The sequence below is a fragment of the Hyperolius riggenbachi genome, chromosome 9 (genome assembly GCF_040937935.1).
Source record: "Hyperolius riggenbachi isolate aHypRig1 chromosome 9, aHypRig1.pri, whole genome shotgun sequence".
NCBI lineage: Eukaryota > Metazoa > Chordata > Amphibia > Anura > Hyperoliidae > Hyperolius > Hyperolius riggenbachi.
In genome coordinates, this window is record NC_090654.1 from 18,983,018 (window position 1) to 18,998,374 (window position 15,357).

Genomic DNA, 15,357 nt, shown 5'->3' on the forward strand with positions numbered 1-15,357 from the left:
ATACTGAAAATCTCCCACGAGGAGATAGGCTAGTCAAAACCTGTCAGATCTGGTAAGATATTTATTACTTGCTCTAAGTGACAGCTACATAGAGGGAAAAAAAATAAAATAAATTATAGTGCATCTCATGGTGGCCACTAATGATCCAATCTTTTTAATCCAATTTTACTATTTCTATGTAATAGAAAAGGAACAGCCTAAAGGTGGCCGCTAACGATACAATTTGTCTAACGATCGTTTAAGATCCCAAACTATCATTTCCAGCTTTTCTGAGCGGATCGGAAACGAACCGCTCAGATGTGAACTCTCTTATAGAGAACCATTGCACATGCGCTTTCAGGGAGATTTAGAAAAATCGCCAGCGCTTAAAAAAAAATGTGCATTTTCATTTAGGGACAGTTAATAGGCTGCCACTGAGCAGAGACAACAAAACATTCAAGCTACTTTGTAAATGTTTAAATATAAAATACAGGAAAACCATTGGATATCTAAAAAAGGCATGTTTAGGAGTAGGAGGATAAATGCAATTGTTTATCTCAACAGTTTATTTCCCCCTCGGGGTCACGTTAACAAGAAGAAACAACTTTTCAGGCAAGAGAAAAGATGAACAAACAAATGTAGGACCAATCATACACTAATTCCCCAAGCCATATGGAACGTGCCGGGTAGGATCGGGTTCAGTAGACATCTGGAGATGCCCGGCAGTAACCGGAATCAGTCTAGGATGCGAGGGGGTCATTTTAGGCCGCTGGAGGTCAATCCGGTCATAGAAATGTTCATCAGACAGAGGTCCGCTGTTGACAATGGCCTGCAGAATGAAGTAGATGCCCACGATCATCCCAAAGGTCAGGAAAAACGGAACAAAGGCCTTCACGTGCTTGCACCAGCCGCAAATCTGAGAGAGCAACATGGCTACCGAGGGCAGGAGAAATCCAAACTGAGAACCACAAAAACCATAAAACGTGAAGATAAAAACCAAGACAAGAACCAAAGAAAAGATTCTGGTGGAAGAACGAGGCAAGGAGATCAATGCAGAGAGCGAGAGACGGAGCCGGAGACCAGGAGGAGACGCTTGTGCCAGAGACGAGGCAGAAATAGAATGTGGACCCAGAAGGGTAACGACACCACCATCCACGCCCAGCTCTCAAAACACCCTGGGGACTAAAGATCAGATCATCTCAGAGGGTCATCTTACACCTCCTGCTATCACACATGACTGGCCTACAGTGACAAGTTCACTGAACTCTGATTTACTGCTTCTGGTTTTGCAATTCATCCTCACTAAACGTATGAGATCCTTCAATGTCATGAACCATCTGCAGACAGATTCCTACGGGGGAGAGAGTTCTTCAACACATGGAACTGCCAAACACTCTGAATATACCCTGTACATAAACACTGCAAACACTACTTTCATCCTTTGTGCGCTGGAATCTGGGTCCTCCTCAAATAGTCCAACCTTCCTCAGCACTTTTATTTACAGTATATCCAAGAAGTGTTCAGAGCGCAGGACTTTTTCCACATTTTGTAATGTTACAGCTTTATTCCAAAATATGTTAAAGGATACCAAAATTAATGAAAATATGGGGGGTTTAGAGATACAGGAATGTGTAGTGGGCTCTCCTCATGCTCACTGCTCCCCAGCTCTCCTCCAGGTACTGCCTACCGACCTCCTGAACTTACTTCCTGGTCAGGGTGGTCGCAGCTGACTAGTTGCAACGTAGTGCGCATGTGCAGAGCGCTCCCATCCGTGGGCACGCAGTCAAAGAACACGCATCCACCAGGCAGTGCCTGCGCAGTCAACTCTGACCACTCTGACCAGGAAGTAAGTTCCGGGGGAGTCGGTAGGCCGTACTGGAGGGGGACAGACTAGAGCGGGGGAGCGGTGGGCATGAGAAGAGCCCACTACACATGCCTGCTTCCCCCATTTTTAAATTCTTTTTGCTGTAAGGTATCTTTTAAATTCATTTTTTTCCCCTCAGAATTCTACACACAACACCCCAAAATGACAGTGTGACAGAAAAAATTTACATGAGGTTTTGGCAAATTTATTAAAAATAAAAAAAAATGAGAAAGCACATGTACATAAGTATTCACAGCCTTTGCCATGAAGCTCAAAATTGAGCTCAGGTACATCCCATTTACAAACCACTAAAGGCGGTTTAATACAAAACTGCCGTCTGCTAACATCTATCTGTATTTTTGTTCCCCCATATTCTAACGGCGTTTAATACAAAAGTTTTGGCTCAGTGCCAGCTTTGTACTTGGCATGAGATTTGCATAATTCTGTATCAACTTGGAATTATTTGCATATGTTACTGCACATCTATGCAGCTTCTAAAATGGACCAATCAAATGCTTTCACTGCACTGATCAGTCCACTCACAAGAAATTTTCATAATTAGCATAATTTTCAATCACCTCAAATGTATTTGCATCTCAGCAACATCCCTCCTGACATTCTGAATCTAATCTAACTGGAAGATTATTCTATCAGGACAACCCCCATCATCCTTCACATCCCCCTCTGAACCCAACAGAAGGGGTCGGAAGTAGGAGAGGTCAAGAAGAGCCTAATAATTTCGAGATGGTGCATTCTGCAAATGTATGCAGCTTAAGAAGGGACCAATCAGATTTTACCTTGGCAGGATTTGATTGGTCCCTTTTCAAGCGGCATGTATTTGCATAATGCTGCAACAATTCAAAATGATTTGTATCTCATTGACCGGGATGGAAGACATTTATCAGGGGCTCGTTTCCGCAGTATACGGTTTGATTTATTTTTGTTTGTTTTTTAATTTATGAATCACAAGGACCTAGTCTATCACAGAAATTCCATACTGTCCCCCTGGGCTTCAAACATCACCTGTATGCTGATGACCTCTGGAACTACCTCCACATCCTGAATCTCTCCACCACCACCATGGACAAGGTCTTCTGCCTCTCAGCCCTCTCCTCATGGATGTCCGCTAGGTTCCTGAAGCCAAACCCGAAGAAAACTAAACCTCGCATAGCATCACCCCTCCCGGACATTTACGCCCCAGCTGATAACATGAGCAACCGCCCTACTCCCCAAACCCACTGCCTGGGCGTTGCCCTCAACTCTGCCACCTCCTTTACACCCCATATCCAAAACCTCACCTAATCCTGCAACGTCCACCTCTGCAACATCTCCAAGATCCGCCCCTTCCAGATCCGGACGCTGACGAACGCATCTCCCGCCCAGACTACTGTAACTCTAGTCTGTCTGACCTCCATTTGAATCACAACTACCCCAACAATCCGTCATGAATGCAGCAGCAAGGCTGATCCATTCCTCTCCCCGCTCCGCCTCAGTGACTTCACTCTGTAAATCCCTCCTCTGGCTCCCTACCTGGTCCAGGATTACCTTCAAAATACTGTGGCTGGCCTGCAAATCTGTACACAAGACCTGTTCGACCTGGTCCACAGACATACACCCAGCCAAACGTCAATCCTCCAATGACCTGCGCCTCCGCGCATCTCCCACTCTCATTAGAGACTACAGGACTTCGAGAGCTGCTTTCACTCTCTGGAACTCGCTCTCACCAACTATCAGGTTTGCCCCATCCCTCAACACCTTCAAACAAGCCCTCAAAACACACCGATCTAAAAGTTCTGTGTCTTGTCTGCATCTCTTCAAGATTGCCTACTCCAGCTCAATGCTACCCTAACTCACCCCAATGTGTACCTATTATGCAACCTCTGCCTTGTGTGCCCCCCACCCCCATCCCCAGATTGTAAGCCCTTGGCAGTATCCTCCCCCTAGTGTTTCCAACTTGATCATGCAGCCCCCATCACCAGGTATCCTTCCTGCAGACTGACTTGGACTTAAAAAAAAAATGTGGTCTCTATGACTTAAAAACGCTCTTGCATGATGTACCTCGTCTCACAGCCCATGGTGCATCGCTGGCGCAATTGTGCTTCTGTCCCATCTTCTGCAGCACTTTACAGAGTACATACAGTGGTGTTAAAAACTATTTGCCCCCTTCCTGATTTCTTATTCTTTTGCATGTTTGCCACACTTAAACGTTTCTGCTCATCAAAAACCGTTAACTATTAGTCAAAGATAAAATAATTGAACACAAAATGCAGTTTTAAATGATGGTTATTATTTAGCGAGAAAAAAAAAAAAAAACTCCAAATCTACATGGCCGTGTGTGAAAAAGTGATTGCCCCCCTTGTTAATAACTTAACTGTGGTTTATCACACCTGAGTTCAATTTCTGTAGTCACCCCCAGGCCTGATTACTGCCACGCCTGTTTCAATCAAGAAATCACTTAAATAGGAGCTATCTGACACAGAGAAGTAGACCAAAAGCACCTCAAAAGCTAGACATCATGCCAAGATCCAAAGAAAGTCAGAAACAAATGAGAACAAAAAGTACTGTAATTGAGATCCATCAGCCTGGTAAAGGTTATAAAGCCATTTCTAAAGCTTTGGGACTCCAGTGAACCACAGTGAGAGCCATTCTCCACAAATGGCAAAAACATGGAACAGTGATGAACCTTCCCAGGAGTGGCCGGCCGACCAAAATTACCCCAAGAGCGCAGAGAAAACTCATCCGAGAGGCCACAAAAGACCCCAGGACAACATCTAAAGAACTGCAGGCCTCTCTTGCCTCAATTAAGGTCAGTGTTCACGACTCCACCATAAGAAAGAGACTGGGCAAAAATGGCCTGCATGGCAGATATCCAAGGCGCAAACCACTTTTAAGCAAAAAAAACATTAAGGCTCGTCTCAATTTTGCTAAAAAAAAAACATCTCAATGATTGCCAAGACTTTTGGAAAAATACCTTGTGGACCCACGAGACAAATGTTGAACTTGTTGGAAGGTGCGTGTCCCGTTACATCTGGCGTATAAGTAACACAGCATTTCAGCAAAAGAACATCATACCAACAGTAAAATATGGTGGTGGTAGTGTGATGGTCTAGGGTTGTTTTGCTGCTTCAGGACCTGGAAGGCTTGTTGTGATAGATGGAACCATGAATTCTACTGTCTACCAAAAAATCCTGAAGGAGAATGTCCGGCCATCTGTTTGTCAACTCAAGCTGAAGCGATCTTGGGTGCTCCAGCAGGACAATGACCAAAAACACAAAAGCAAATCCACCTCTGAATGGCTGAAGAAAAACAAAAAGAAGACTTTGGAGTGGCCTAGTCAAAGTCCTGACCTGAATCCTATTGAGATGTTGTGGCATGACCTTAAAAAGGCGGTTCATGTTAGAAAACCCTCAAATAAAGCTGAATTACAACAATTCTGCAAAGATGAGTGGGCCAAAATTCCTCCAGAGCGCTGTAAAAGACTTGTTGCAAGTGATCGCAAACGCTTGATTGCAGTTATTGCTGCTAAGGGTGGCCCAACCAGTTATTCGGTTCAGGGGGCAATTTCTTTTTCACACAGGGCCATGTAGGTTTTGAGGTTTTTTTTCTCACTAAATAATAAAAACCATCATTTAAAACTGCATTTTGTGTTCAAGTATGTTATCTTTGACTAATAGTTAATGGTTTTTGATGAGCAGAAAGATTTAAGTGTGACAAACATGCAAAAGAATAAGAAATCAGGAAGGGGGCAAATAGTTTTTCACACCACTGTAGTCATGTCACTAACTGTTCGTCAGGGATCACAATCTAATCCCCACCACAATCCAGGGCTGTGGAGTCGGAGTCGGAGTCGTGGAGTCGGGCAATTTTGGGTGCCTGGAGTCGGAGTCGGGAAAAAATGCACCGACTCCGACTCCTAATGAATTTGTAACTGTAATTAAAATAGAAAATATGATAATTTTTTCTATTTCTCAGATAGTCATTAAAAATAATGTATATATACAGTATATATACAGTAATAGCTGTGCTTAGTCCACAAAAATGAAATAAACCAATCAAAATTAGTTACTTGTGCTGCTTCAATAAAGCAGTCCCCGTATTTTTAAGGTCAGATATACATATCTGATTGTGACTGTATATATGATGTGTACACAGGAATCTCTTATATATACTAAATAACATCTATGCTGTAAGAATAAAGCCTGATGTGTAGCTGTGTCACTAATAGAGATGGTCAATGAGATGGAAATAATTCTGCACTGATGCTGATTTATGCAAATGTATGCACTCCCTTTGCTGATGAAATCAAATAATGTGATATGTTGTTAAAATTTGGTTTGGTGACTACAAATTAAAGGGTAACTGAGACGGATGAAAAGTAAAGTTTTATACATACCTGGAGCTTCCTCCAGCCCCCTTCAGGCTAATCAGTCCCTCGCTGTCCTCCACCACCCGGATCTTCTGCTATGAGTCCTGGTAATTCAGCCAGTCAGCGCTGTCCGGCCGCATGCCGCTCCCACAGCCAGGAACATTCTGCACCTGCGCAATTGTGCTGCACAGGTGTAGTATGCTCCTGGCGGCGGAGTGTGTGCATGCGCACTACGCCCGACTGGCTCAAGTACCTGGACTCATAGCAGAAGATCCAGGTGGTGGAGGAGGACAACGAGGGACTGATTATCCTGAAGGCGGCTGGAGGAAGCCCCAGGTATGTATAAAACTTTAATTTCATCTGTCTCAGGTTTACTTTGTTACACAGTAGTACTATACTCTACATATGCACTCCCCACAGAGCTGCAGGGAATCCACTGAGAATGCTGTGCACATTGAGCACAGAGGTGTTGTCTGTTTACAATCTCCTCATTCCCCTGCAGAGTACCTGCACATCATTCTTACATGTACCCACACTTACATTGCCTAGGGCCTGATAGATGTTCTTTGTTCCGGTTTGTACCTTTTACAAGTACTCTCACCAAGGACTAGTTTTAGTCTAAAGGGAATAAATATAGTAGTCTACATATCCTTCTCACTTCAGTTGTCTTGTAAAATTCCTAAGCGTTGGCAGTCAAGAGACGAGTTTCATGTTCCATACTTTTAATCAACAAAATTGTAATATGCAAATTAGAGGAGTCGGAGTCGTGGAGTCGGAGTCGGTGGAATCCTAAACTGAGGAGTCGGAGTCGGTGGATTTTTGGACCGACTCCACAGCCCTGCCACAATCACAGTCTAATATCCTACCATTTTTTTATGATGTACTTGTATAGCGCCAATATCTTCTGCAGCACTTTACAGAGTCCTCAGAGGAGCTCACAATCTAATCCTACCATAGTCATAGTCTAATGTCCTACCATATTATTATTATTATGCATTTATATAGCACTGATATCTCCTGCAGCACATTAGAGTACATAGTCATGTCACTGACTGTCCTCAGAGGAGCTCACAATCTAATCACTACAATAGGAAGCCAAGGTCAAAAAGCAGATACTTACCCAAGGAGAGGGAAGCCTTCAGTGGCTTTCTACGTCCTCCCCAGACCACCGTGGCTGCCTCGGAACCCTCCTGAAGATTGAGCTCCTCTTCATGCAGTAACATGGCCGTATGGCGGTTCCGTCTTGCTACTCAGGCGCGGATGCACTTGTGCAGGCCCAGTACAACTGTGCTCATGCATGAGGAGGGGCGTGGCCTCGATCAGATATCTGACAAGCTTTTGTCAGATTTCTTTCAGAGGCCGTGCAGGGCAATGATGGGGGCTATAGGAAGACGTGGGTAGAGTCCGGGGGATACACAACTTTTATTCTTCTTAAGTATCTGTTCTCTGACCTTAGATTCACCTCGTGTACACCAAGCTGAGAAAGTTCTCAGATGGCTAAAAAAAAATAAAATATCTTTTTTTAAAGCGGACCTGAACTCAGAGCGTCCTCTTTGCTCTAAAAGACACGCAACAGCATAATAACCTATACAGAAAAACATTTCTCTGTTACAGTTGATAGAAATTGTGCAATAATCCTGCAATGTGTTTACTTCCTGCTTTCATGGAAGCAAACATATTGTTATCCTGTATTTACAAATAAGCTGCCCTGCTGAGGCAGTCAGCTGAGAGATCAAATTACAACTTGTGATTTGACACAGATGAGGGGGGATTACACAGGCTAAACTCTCTAAATACATACAGGGTGCATTTCTGTTCAGGTTCAAGTTTAACAGAAATAAATTCTGAATAATACTCATACAGCGATTGTAGATCATTTCTGAGCTTTGAGTGACTCATTGGTAAACAGCAGCTGTGCGAAGCGGCAGAATCCCGCCGTCACTCACCTCCTCCGCTGGTCGGCCAGGCTGCTCCCTCGGGTGAGCGCAAACATGTCAAAGTCATCTCCGGGTTTCGGCGTCTGCTCGAGAGACTGCAGCGTCCCAGTGACAGATCCGGAACTCACATCTGAAGAAACGAGAGAGACAACAGATTCATCTCACTGTGTGACAGAGCAAATACTGGCCCCATCCCTCCACAACACACTGACAAAATAAACAGGAGACACTTTTCTTTGCTACTAATGTCTGCTTTAATATGAAACGGTTGGTAGCACTTCATTCCAGAATGCTGATCTGCCCTCTCCCTACTAAATGCCCAGCAGACTTTGGCCTCGATTCATCAAGACTTACCGAATCCATTACCGACAGCTCAGTAAAATACAGAACTCGATAAGTTGATTTCAGGATTCATCAAAGTTATCTGCAGCTGTTAGCGAGCATTTGGTAATCATTCTGTAATAATGCGATAAATCGGAAGAAAGTGCAATTCATGAAAATGAAAGTGGGCGTGGTTTAGCGTTACATTTAGGATTAGTTATCTCCTTCACTGCTCTGTGGTTATTCCTGTCAGATCATTGCTGACAGAGAAGATGGAGCCATTTGAAGTGGTTATGTATCAGCTGAGAGTGATTCAAAGGTGCAGAAGGGCAAGAATAAGGTCTAGAACTACATCAATTTGCAAGAGAATGGATTTGTTTGCATTTCTCTTGAATCATCTTGTAAGAGAACACAGGCAGTGCCAGGGTTAACTAAATTGCCAGCTGCACTATCAGGTCGCAGCTGGCGAAATTGTGGGAATGTCCCAAACCACTTCCAGAATCCTGGACCAGGTGTTAAGCCTTATTCAGAATGTTGCTACATGGTGTTCAAAGGACTGCCTTTTACCCACAATTCCATGGGAATCTTATGGCCTGGTGTTAAATTACCGCTGTAAAATGGAAATATTGACACGTTACCGAATGGTTACCACATTGTTATCGATATTTTATCGAATGTGGAAAAACGATGAATACAACTAGAAATTGATAAACTTCGAATTCGGTAATTTAAAGAACTGTAAAAAGTTATTGCAAAGACAATGATGAATCGAGGACATATGAGTCACTGCATAAGTGTCCTATTCCAGTGTCCAATGTCACCGCGAGTGCCTGTACCATGTGACCACGGTCACATGCCAGCCAGAGAAAGGGACAGCAGGGACCCGGGGACTCGTGCCAGTGGGACAGATGAGATTATTGCTGCGGTGGTCGTAGGCGAATCAAATGCCGCTAACGATGTGCTCCTGACCCGCCAGCGATCTAGTGAAATTTTCCACCTGGCCAGATTGACTGAATCGATTTCAGATGGAAATCGATCAACATTTGCGTTAACAATTTCACAGTAGATTGGATCAGTGATCGAATCTGCTGTATATCGGTGGGAAATCGATGTCGTGTATATGTACCTTTAGAGATTTGCAGCAGATTTGATCATCAGATAGATTCCTGTCAGGTCGAATCTGACAGGAATCTGATGTGTGCCTCACACTAGGAAAAGATTTCCATTAGATTTCAGTATGAAAATCCATCAAAATGCATTGCTGCACTATTAGATGCAATGCAACGCTATGGGCCATCGATCTGCTGCCAGAAGCCAATTGACCTAGATTTTCTGTCTGGACCCATCGATTAAATCAATAGAAATCGGTCAGAAATTGATCGGTTGATGGATCATGCTGGTGCTGCATCGATTTCTAGCCGATTTGATCAGAGCGGTTCAATTGGTCGTATATTGATAGCAGAAATTTACCAGTGTTGGGGTACCTTTAGGACAATTAGATATCAAGCTGGTATGTATTTGGGAGTGCAGGGTGTAGGGAGGGAATAGATCCCTCTCTGATCACTTTCAATCAGAGAGGGATCTATCTGAGGGACCGATCTGGTAGAAGATAGACAGGTGTATGGCCACCTTAACTTACTAGCAGCTTCAACAGCGTTATCTCATTTGAGATAAGTGCACTGCTTTTGATCTCAGTTGGCAGAACTCGTACTGTAAATTCTTGGAATGCTTTGATCTCTCTCTAGTAGCAGAACATATAGAAACTGAAAGCAGAAGTCCTGTTATTGTCTCACACTGCCCCCTAGTGACAAGTGGCCATACATACACATTACAGCAGTACTAATTAGAAGCAAGAAAATGTAACAAAAAATGTGCTATAATAAGCCTGGAGCACTTGCTAACCTCTAAATAAATTGGCTGCTAAAGGGTTATATGCAGAAGATTGCTTCGTTCAGGACAAACGGAGGCGCTCGCTACGAAAACGTCCTCACCGCGGGAGGCTGCGATTCTCTGAACGCAATCTGTCACTGGAAGCGTCGGTACGGAAGGACAGCTGAATGACGGGGATAAGTGGTGTCAGTATCTCCACCAGCGAGGGGAAAACATTGTGACAGGGAGAGAAAAGGAGGCGGAGGAGGAATTTAAATACAAACCAGGAATATATGAATGTTTATCTTGGCAGTCGCAGCGCCGGCTGAATGTATGCAGACTGCTGCGTGCGGCACAAGGGAAAATACTCATCAGCTGGGACACGAATACTACCGGGCCCGCTCTCTATACAACATGAATACCACCGGGCACGCTTTCTATAAAACATGAATACCACCGGGCCCGCTCTCTATACAACACGAATACCACCGGGCCCGCTCTCTATACAACACGAATACCACCGGGCCCGCTCTCTATACAACACGAATACCACCGGGCCCGCTCTCTATACAACACGAATACCACCGGGCCCGCTCTCTATACAACACGAATACCACCGGGCCCACTCTCTATACAACACGAATACCACCGGGCCCGCTCTCTATACAACACGAATACCACCGGGCCCGCTCTCTATACAACATGAATACCACCGGGCCCACTCTCTATACAACACGAATACCACCGGGCCCGCTCTCTATACAACACGAATACCACCGGGCCCACTCTCTATACAACACGAATACCACCGGGCCCGCTCTCTATACAACACGAATACCACCGGGCACGCTTTCTATACAACACGAATACCACCGGGCCCGCTCTCTATACAACACGAATACCACCGGGCCCGCTCTCTATACAACACGAATACCACCGGGCCCGCTCTCTATACAACACGAATACCACCGGGCCCGCTCTCTATACAACACGAATACCACCGGGCACGCTTTCTATACAACACGAATACCACCGGGCCCGCTCTCTATACAACACGAATACCACCGGGCCCGCTCTCTATACAACACGAATACCACCGGGCACGCTTTCTATAAAACATGAATACCACCGGGCACGCTTTCTATAAAACATGAATACCACCGGGCCCGCTCTCTATACAACACGAATACCACCGGGCCCACTCTCTATACAACACGAATACCACCGGGCCCGCTCTCTATACAACACGAATACCACCGGGCACGCTTTCTATAAAACATGAATACCACCGGGCACGCTTTCTATAAAACATGAATACGGGGCCCTCTCGATATAAAAAGGTTATTTCTTTTAGCCATCAGCAAGATCAAAGCCAATAAGTGATAAAAATCTAAGCAACAGGAAATAATTACAGGGATCCGATTCTAGAACGCACAGAAGAGGTTGCCGCTAAGGTTCCTCTTCCCAACATTGGCCTCAATTCACTAAGATCATGCTGGAGATAATAAGGCAAGAGATAACCTACCTCCACACAGTGTGAGAGTTATTTTATCTCTTTATTCCTTAAGTTTCCTCTTGTGTAGTTAATTTACCTCCTCTGTAGTTAATTTACCTCCTCTGTAGTTAATTTCACACGCAGTTAATAAACAGCCTGTCTTTAGCTCTGGAGTTATTTTAAGGATTGAAGAGTTAACTTAAAGACAGAAGAGTTAACTTTAAGTTTGCCTGAGGTAAAATGTTTCCAGAATACTACATGCCTTATCACCATGGTGATAACTCTAGAAGAGTTATTAAAGACAGGAGATAAGCTTTGGCCTCAATTCACTAAGATCATGCTAGAGGTAATAAGGCAAGAGAAAACTTACCTCCACACGTGAGAGAGTTATCTTATCTCTTCATTCCTTAAGTTACCTCTCCTATAGTTAATTTACCTCCTCTGTAGTTATTTTCACATGCAGCTAATTAACAGCCTGTCTTTAACTCTGGAGTTATTTTAAGGATTGGAGAGTTAATTTAAAGACAGAAGAGTTAACTTTAGGCTTGCCTGAGGTAAAATGTTTCCTGAATACTACATGCCTTATCACCATGGTAACAACTCTAGAAGAGTTAATAAAGACAGGAGATAAGTTTAGTGAATTGAGGCCATTGTGAAATGAGGCCATTGTGTTATGTGGTCTGCAATTTATAAGAGACATTTTTATTATTATTACCATACATTCTATACTACTCTGACACCTTCCACGATGATGTGCGCATAAATGCAGCTGGTCACTCATTTTCTGTCGGATGCGCTCACAAGATAATTTCCCTACTATAGTTGTGGTACACATTAAAGACACACTGAAGCGAAAAAAGCAGCAGCAGCAGAGACCTAAGTCTAATAATGTTTCCAGTACAGGAAGAGTTAAGAAACTTCAGTTGATATCTATGCAAAAGAGCCACTGCGCTCCACGACTTTCAAAGTCGCACAGAGCTCCGTCTTCTGAAGCTTATTATCTCAACTGTCAGTCACTGTATTTTCTTTTTCTCTCCAGAGGACAGGTCAATAGTTCACTAGCCTGCTCTGTAAAATCATTTAGAATGCTGAGTAGTGTGTAAGCTGCAAATATTAGAGAATGATGCAATGTTATTAAAAAAAAAAAAAAAACCTATATAACTGAAAAAAAAAATATGAGAATATTTTCTTTGCTACTAATGTTCTAGTGATTATACTACACAACCAATTCATGATATTTTTTTTTTCCGTTTCAGTGTCTCTTTAAAGATTGAACTTCAAACCAATCAGTTTTAGCACAGCTCCTAGTGTACAGGTCAGCGGTAGGGAGAAGGGGCTTGGAGAGGGATACCTGCACGCAGTGCCCCCTGCTGGCCACACAATCTATGACTGTGTGCTACTGAGCACTCTCTCTCCTGTCTATGGCCATCAGTTTCAGCTCTTGCTGGATTTGGGACTGCAGACACAGGTACATGCATTTCTGCTCTGCAGATGAGCGCTGGAAAAACATCGCAGAAAATTTGAGCGCCACCATAGGCCATAATAGGAATTACAGCTATACGGCGCTCAGTGAGTAATCTGGGCGTTGTCAAAAGATGGGGCACAAATTACTACAAAAACAATGTAATACGGCCGCCAGCAATAGCTGGAAGCTGAGTTACATCTTTCCCCACCACTATCCACGTGGCCCTGGAGGGGGAATAGTAATCAACACCGCCGGGACTTGTGCAGGAGCAGCGGGAGCCATTTATCGGCTTAACCCCAATATCACCCGGCGGCCGTTTCATAGATACGCGTCTGATGATCAATTTAAATAGCTAAGTGGTGTGTGGGAGTGAGCAATCGCTTGTGTTTGGAAATAGATTGGTAATCCACAGATGAGCAAAGGTAATCGATATCAGAAGACACGCGAAATCAGCTACCATCAATGGAATGTCCCGTGTATTCCAGAATCTTCAGCGCTGCACAAAATCAGGCTGACAGACACAACCATGTGAAACGGGCAATGAACAATCATTCCACGATCATCTACGGAAGATATTAAAGGACCCACTATTGCAAAAACTTTTAAAATACACAAAAACACAAATAAAAAGTACATTTCTCCCAGAGTAAAATGTGCTATAAATGACTTTCCTCCTGTGTTACATCCACTTATAGTAGGTAGTATAAATCTGACAGGTTTTGAACTAGCGCATCTCCTCATGGGGGTTGTTTATCTTTATGGGTTTTCTTTGTTTCTGAAAGCACCGCGAACGGTAGTTGCTCCGTTTAACTGCCAGAATAGTGTTCAAGCAGGTAAGGGGGGCGGGGCCTGCATCCTTATATAGATGCTTTTCAAGGAGTGCTTTTGTACAGAATAAATGAAATACTGAAAATCCCCCATGAAGAGATGGACTAGTCAAAAACCTGTCCGTTCCATCAAACTTCTACTAACTAATGTAAGTTACAGCAATGCAGGAGAAAAGTATTTCTACTTTTCCTCCAGAAGAGTATTTGTATGCGTTTGTATTTATTTCAGTTCTTTGAGATAGTGGATCCGAAGCGACACAGTTGAAATCTACATCCTGCAGGTGGCAGCGCAGATCCGACAGGACAAAGATTTCAAACATCGCTGCTGCGCAGTTCCGCCGCTCTCACTACTGTTTACTCGCCGCAGATCACTCGCCCTGCCGTCTCTATGACGGCAGAGCTGTGTGAGCCGGTCAGGAGCCGTTTTCATTGGTTCCTGGCCCTGTCATCACTGTAAGCCAATCCCATTGGCCATTGGCTTACAGTGATTGATAGGGTCAGGAGCCAATAAAAGCGGCTCCTGACCGTTGCACAGCACTCTGCCGTCATAGAGACAGCAGAGAGAGGGACCTGCGGCGACGGGCGAGAAGTGTGACCGGCAAGAGCGGCGGAGATTCGTCGGTAAGCGCCGTTTTACAGTACCAGCAGTCTCTGGTACCTAAGGGGGCAGAGACTGCTCTGTGGTTTCCCCAGGCTCTTTTAGGCGGGCGCTCCACCCGGCTAGTTTTGGTGAGTACCCGGCTGTCATCGGCTCACCTCCTCCTCTGCTGTAAGCAGAGTTGTGCAGAGAGGTGACGGCCCTGCATTCTTTCATCACGCCCCACCCAGCTACTTTTTCATGCCACCCGGCTGGAAAAAATGTATGGGGAGAACGCTGCTGCTGGTACGGAAGTAGTTAAGCAATGGGATGTGAGTGACAGCAGAAGACGGCAAACGCAATGCAAAACAAACATTAACCAATGGGATTGATAAACACTGCAGGATTAAGGGGGAGTGCTGTAGACTTCACTGACACATCGTTTAAAAATGATTCTCAACTCTGTACACACTGCCGACGAAGATCTGTCAAAGTGATCTGTCATGTCAGTCCTTCAAAATGCCTGGGCACCATCGTGGATCTTTCCTTTATGTCGTTGTTTCTGCTTTGCATTTTCAATCAACATCTGAAGGATGAACCGTTCAGTGTTCATTTTGGATGATTTTTCCCTATCGTGTGTACGAAGCTTCATGATAA

General features: G+C 44.2%; 1 protein-coding gene across 2 annotated transcripts in view; it reads right to left on the reverse strand.

Moving 5' to 3' along the window:
• Positions 1-15,357, reverse strand: part of TOM1 (target of myb1 membrane trafficking protein) — a 180,356-nt gene that overhangs the window by 20,180 nt on the left and 144,819 nt on the right. For both annotated transcript variants that reach the window (XM_068252070.1, XM_068252071.1), the window contains exon 11: positions 8,156-8,276. In XM_068252070.1, coding sequence (XP_068108171.1) covers positions 8,156-8,276 — 121 coding nt within the window. The remainder of the gene's footprint in view (positions 1-8,155; positions 8,277-15,357) is intronic.